This window comes from Hydra vulgaris, chromosome 05, assembly GCF_038396675.1.
Source record: "Hydra vulgaris chromosome 05, alternate assembly HydraT2T_AEP".
Taxonomy (NCBI): domain Eukaryota; kingdom Metazoa; phylum Cnidaria; class Hydrozoa; order Anthoathecata; family Hydridae; genus Hydra; species Hydra vulgaris.
This window is the reverse complement of record NC_088924.1, coordinates 29,467,978-29,475,000: the sequence shown is the minus strand read 5'-3', so window position 1 is coordinate 29,475,000 and position 7,023 is coordinate 29,467,978. Positions and strand designations below refer to the sequence as shown.

Sequence of the window (7,023 nt, the reverse complement as noted above, 5' to 3'; positions counted from 1 at the left end):
ATATACATATATATATATATATATATATATATATATATATATATATATATATATATATATATCTTTTGCCTTTAAACCACTTTATAACCGAAATATTTGTTAAATATTAGTCTATTTATTGTTAATTATTGTTATACATTTAGAGTTTCACCCTTTAAAAATAGCTTTAAAAAAAGATTAGATGATGGTATAGATTAACCTTGTAACAATAAAAAGATTCAAGATATAATTTTCTATAGATGCTTTAGTAGTATAACATGAAGGACTTAAGAAGAAGAAGTCATGATAAATTTACTCCATATCATCTGCCACAATGTAATTTCTTTATGTGTTGCAAAAGTTTATAAATGTATATGGAATTGTTCTTGTTTGTCATGAGTTTATGACATTATTATTACATTTTTAAATTAATTTTTATGTATAAATTAATATATATTTTTAGGTGTAGAGTCATCTTACATTTATCACACTGTGCAGCCAGAAAACTGTCTTTATCAATCAGTTAATCATATTACCCAGTAATTTTACATTTTTATTTGTTTATACTTGTAATGGAAAGTTATAAAGAGGACTCCATAGTTTATTTATTATTTCAATCATGATAGTGTATTCATGGAGCCCCTATATTTTTATATATAGGAACTTTTAAACTCAAAGTGAGATAGAAGGGTTTTAAGAAGTCTTGATATCTTATTAATCCTTGTTAATTTTAGAGTTTGCACTCCAGAGTCCTAGTAAAAATAATTAATATTTGGCTGTATACCATGGAGTCTTTTTTGTAACTTCTCATTCTGGATTATTTGTTTATATATATATATATATATATATATGAAAATGATATATATATATATATATATGAAATATATATATATATATATGAAATCAACTTGTATCTCCGCGCAGCGGCCTTGTTCGTCAAGGTTCGTGTTTCGAAGTTATAGAGTTGAGAGAGGGTTATGACCACAATTAAGTAGCCTCCTCATCTGTAGTGGCCTTCTGGGCCTTGGGGAGGTGAAATAACAAAACAAAAAAAAAAAAAAAAAAAAAAAATATATATATGTATATATATATATATATATATATATATATATATATATATATATGTATATATATATATATATATATATATATATATAAATATATATATATATATATATATATATATATATGTATATATATATATATATATATATATATATATATATATATATATATATATATATATATATATATATATATATATATGTTCCTGTAGTTTGACATCTAAATTTACCGTTTATGGTGAAAAATGGCTCTTAACAACACCTTGTGTTTAAAGAAGGCAAAATCAAATAAACTTAATGTAAAAACCATTTAAGAGCATGACGCGATAAGCATGTAAATTTTGCCCACAGAAAATCATTTCTTATTATCAAAATTTTGCTTTTTAATCAATTTATTATTAAATATCACCATGAAATCTTCTGAAATGACACAAAAAAAATTGGTAATATTTAGGAAAAATCAAATAAATAGTCCAAATAATCAGTTTTTTTAAATAACTCTTTATTTTTGGCAGCTTTGTTTTGCTCTAACTTGTCACGTTGGTTTGACAATGTTCAAACTGATTTTTACAATATTAGGAGAAAAGCAAATAAATCTTTTTGTCTTTTTTTTTTTTTTCAATGTCTAAATAAAAATATTTATATGATTATTTTTTATTTATTTATTTATTTTTAAACATCAACTAAAAGAAGAATACACAAACAAATAGAAAATACTATAAATTATTTAATTAAAAATTAAAATTTTTTTTATTAAAAATTCTCCTAATATAAAAAACTTCAGTTAAAACCTTGTCAAACCAGCATGACGAACCGTGTTAGTATTTTTTTTTGAAACATGATTATCTGCTTCCGCATAACTTTGAACCTTTAATAGTTTAAAATAAAAATATTCAATGTGTAGTTAGTTTTTTGGTTGCTAAATGTTAAATGGCAAAAAAATATGCTCGATATTTGCATTTCGCATGCTGTAATGTTCGTTTAGAACTAAAACAGTTTAGTGAAGTTAGTTCAGAGAAAAATATTAAAAGTTTAAATGAAATTCGAAAGAAAGAATTGGATTTGATTAAGAAAAATGATAAAATCTGTAAAAAGTGTTCAAATGCTTCACAACGAAATAAAAAGTAATAATAATAATGAAGAATCTATAAACGATAATTCAATTAATACTGGGAATCCTGATAACTCATTTTCATTTCCAGTAAGCGATTTATCAGTATTTTCAGCTAAAAGTGTAATAGGCAACAAAGATAATTCTAGAGTTTCAAATTCACAAGTTGTTTTAAAAGAAACAACTGTCAAAAAATACAATCCTGATGATGAATCAATATTTGTAGATTTTTTTTGTACTCTTTCATCTCACAAAAGCTGTTTTGTTTGTGGAAAGAAAAACTTATACAAAAAGTTGGAAAACATTTCTAATAAAGCGATTGTTCAAGTGATTGTTCAAAAAAATATATTGATTTCACCTGGTTCGAGGTGTTGCAGCATTCATTTTTATCGGTCATTAGCTCTATTAATCAAACAAAGTATGGAGACATTATCGATTGGTAAAGCTAATATAAAACTCAAAAAGAAAAGATTAAATCTTTTCAAAAAAATGCGTAATTCTGTACTTCAAATTTCTCTTTTTCATGTATAAAACAACTTTGATTGAATATAAATGTCTTAAAATAACTGGATTTACAAGAGAACAATTTATTGAAATAAGCGAATCACTTGATTCAATGAGAAATTCAATCCCACGCACTGAAACCCAGGCTTTGGCAATATATCTATTCTGGCTCAAAACTGGTTTAGATCATTTGACAATATCGATGTTTTTTAATTTGGAAGTCAAAGAGTCACTTACCATTGATTTTGTTTCAAATAATCTAAGCGTGAACCACATCCAAAGAAACGAATTATTAAAATACATTAGCCTTATTGCTAAATTGGTGATCAATTGATATTATTAGCAGATGGAACTTAATTGTCTATTGTCTAAAGAGTAGCAATAACGTTTTTCAGCGTGAAACATAGTGTCCAAAAAAAGAAACACTTGGTAAAGCCACTTGTGATATGTTTTTCTATTGGATATATCTTAGATGTTTATGACCTTTTCGAAGCAACAAAAAATTGACGCGACTATATTAAGTGAGATTCTAATAAGGATCGAAGCTTATGTTATGTAATTCAACCAAATGATGTCATTATATTGGATCGCAGATTGGTGATTGTATTGAAGAGCTTAAGAAAGATTATAAACTTGATCCAAAAATGCCAGCTTGTCTTTGTCACACTTCGTTACAGAGACTCGATAGGTTAGCAAAGTTATCTATATCTTCCTTAAGCAATCGTTTTGAGGCTTTGATAAAGTTCGCAACATAAGACTTGTTCGTATGCTAGATGGTTACCAGATTGTTGCTGTGTTGGTTAATAAATATTTTGGAAGATTACTCTCCATTAATGACAACAAAGTAGAAATCATTAAAACTATGAAAGAGAACTTACTCAGAAAATTGGTCAAAGAAAAGAAGCTTCACATTAAAAGTGCCTAAACTAAATTGGAATCCCAAGATATTAAAGATTTTGTGGTACTTGATCAAAGCACAATTCAAACCTATATAACTATAGGTTCCTATCAGTTTTGGCAAAGCTTGAGTTATATATTGAAGCATCTTAACAAAGGAAAATTTGAGTTAAGACTTAATGAAATAATTAATATAACCCAACCTTCTAAAATAATAAACAAAGGTGTTTGGTCATACCCAACATCAATGATCAATTTGGCATCGATTCTTGGTATTGTACCAGTAAAATAGGAATGCATACTGTCTGTTGCTGTAGTCACATCGCAAGCATTATTTTATTTTTTTTAAGCGACAAAAAAAGAGTTAAAGAATTTAGTGAAAGAAAATAGTGATGATGAGATATAGAATGAAGAAATGAAGATATAGAATGAAGAAATGAGATATAGAATATAGAAGAAAATAGTGATGATGAGAATAGAAAATAGTGATGATGAGAATGATGATGATAAACAAGTCTACGAAAAGAAAATTGAAAATAAAAGAAATGGCAAAGGTCAAGAGCTAGGTTGAGTGAGTCAGAAATAGTTAAAGTTCAAAACTCTGACAAGAAGAACACTTTTCCAGATGATTCCTTACAGATACTGTCATCACTAAAGAAATTCAAAACTTTTTAATCACCTTATAAAAACAAAAACCTAGAATGGTTCTTTTTAAAAATGCCTAAATAGGGATATAAATGTACAATAAAGTCTAATTCAACAGCTCTCATTACTAATAACACTTGAACAATTGATTGTTTTCTTTTATTCCTTTGGACATCAGTTCAACTCACACCAAACTTGTTGAACCTTTTGCAAAGCAGTCCTTTGAAAATCTTTATATGATATAATTCAGCTAATAGATAAAGATAAATGGGATGAAGCAAAAAGTAATTGGATAGTAAAAATCTGTAAGATTTTACCATATGGAAGCTCTCTAATAGATCATTTTGGATCTGAATATGAGTTTTTCATTAAGTATTTAACTGATTTATAATCTTACGAAGGCACAACTGAATGCAAAAACTGTCAAACTACTAAAAAGAGACTTATAAAGAACATTTTTTTGATATTAGCGATGTTGTTCTAAACATGCAAAAAGAAAGACTATGTTCAGATTGTGGCAGCATTATGACTATTAAAAATTGCTTTTTTGAGAAACCTTTTTTTTTATTGGTAGAAACAGCCCAGCAAACAACTTTTACAGTTGATGACCTCCCTGACAAGCTTTATCTATAGAACAGAATAACCTATCATTTTTTGTGCTGTACATTTTGTAAAAACAATCACTTTCGATCAATTTTCCAGCTAAACTCAATGGCAGGGCTCAAAATAGGCGCTGGACATTTAATTTATTTAATAATTAGTTAATAAATTTAATATTGTATATAAACTTCATTTTTTGCACTTTTAATTTTTTACCCTAAACAAAAATTGAAGTTGAGCACACAGCTACGTTAATAAAATATGTCATTTTTTTGAGTTAATTCATTTTTTAAAAGACCTCAAAGTATCAATTAAATAGCCCGGTTTTTATCATTTATATTAAAAGGTCGCAATTAGTTATTAATTTAAATTTATAGTTTAGTATTTATTTAGTTTAGTATTAACAATTTACAAAGCATTTCGCATGGTATAGTAATTTTTAAAAAAGGTAACAAATATATTTTCCTTTTCAAGTTTTAGTTTTCTGAGCTTAGATTTTTTCTTTTTCTTTTAGATTTTATTTTTTTAGATTTATATTTGGAATTTATCTTACAAATTTTCTTTTTATTTTCAGTGCATTTTGAAACGCCTAGAGTTGTCAAAACAAATTGTGCGGTCAAGTTGTAAAAATAATATATTCTATGCGTGGTCAGGAATGGCAATTGATCACACTTTTTTATTTTTTATCGGACATGTCCGTCAAACTTGAGTATTTATTTTTGAGTATTAAATTGTCTGGAATGAAAAAATTCATTATACTGCAATAGCGTACTTAATCAATGATCTTAATCCAACTCAACATGACTTGGCTATACCTAACCACTCGGTTAACACAAGCTTCTACTTTTTGAGTAATTAAAAATTTACTTTGAATTGAACTGATTGCAAAGTATTGAAAAAAGATATGATTTTTCAAAACTTTAAGATATTTTTTGAGTAAAGAATTGTAAAAAAAAATTAAAATCAGCATAATTGTTAACTCATGTTGTTGTTTTTACTCTTTAATGTAAGCATATATTGATGAAAATGCATAAATTATGATAATAAAGAAAAATGACTTTCAGATTGTTTTTTAGGAATGTTGCCAACAGAAATCTCATTATATCTTTTTTTATTAATAATCATTTTATTATTATTAAATCTCTTAATTATTAAGAAACTTTAGAAGTTTAAATTATTTAGAAGTTTTAGGATCCCGCTTGGCAATAGGGTGGCTGGAGAGAATATCTTATTGCGTCATTTTAATTTAATTTTAATTAAATTTTATCAATTTTTAAAAAATTACAAAATTATTAAACTGATAAGGTTTTTAAAAAAATGCAAATTAATAAGCTATATTGTTTTTAAAAACATTCAAAAATAAAATAATTCAGAATGTTTTTATTTTTATTTTTTTACTGTTTACATACATCTACTGACAAATTAGTAGAGCATGCAAAAAGTGCTGATATATCGACTGACAAATAGACAATGAGGAGTGAGGAGTGCTGCTACATTGACTGACAATTTTTTTAAATGTTAATTCACCTCCTTAAGGCCCAGAAAGCCACTACAGACAAGGAGGCTACTTAATTGTGGTTACAATCACTTTTATCACTCAATTCTATAACTTCGAAACACAAACCTTCTCAATTCTATAACCGTCGAAACAAGGTTGCTGTGTGGAGAAACAAGTTGATAGCAGTACTGCCAGGGGTGTGGTGAAGATCAAACTCGAACCTCTTGCTTAAGAAGGTAGATTAGCGTAATATAAGTAGGGGTAATATATATATATATATATATATATATATATATATATATATATATATATATATATATATATATATATATATATATATATATATATATATATATATATATATATACGTATATATATTAGGGTGGTTGAAAAAACAACTTTTTTTAAAATAGTCTGCTGCACTTAACTAAATGTGTTCTATATAATAAAAAAACACTAGCGAAATTTTTATGTTAAATTAATGAAATTTAATTTTTCATAAAGAAAATTATGTTAGCTAGAAATCTATTCCATTTTTGTTTGAAAAATGCATGAAAAAATTTAGTTTGGACTTTATTTAAAGATACCAATTTTGTGTAATATGAGCATGCTCAAAATACACAGTATTTTTTATTGAAAATGCCTAATTTAAAGTCATTAAAATTGCAGTGGTTTTAATTGCTTTTTGAATAAAAGCAAAGCAGTAAAAATTTTTAATATTTTAA

The 7,023-nt window shown here is 26.0% G+C and overlaps 1 protein-coding gene across 3 annotated transcripts in view; it reads left to right on the top strand.

The window, feature by feature from the left end:
• Window positions 1-7,023, top strand: part of LOC136071944 (recombining binding protein suppressor of hairless-like) — a 50,404-nt gene that overhangs the window by 27,393 nt on the left and 15,988 nt on the right. For 2 of the 3 annotated variants that reach the window (XM_065797850.1, XM_065797851.1), the window contains exon 3: window positions 443-518. In XM_065797850.1, coding sequence (XP_065653922.1) covers window positions 443-518 — 76 coding nt within the window. Of the gene's footprint in view, window positions 1-239; window positions 316-442; window positions 519-7,023 lie in introns of all 3 variants that reach the window. The other variant, XM_065797852.1, reaches the window with a different exon arrangement.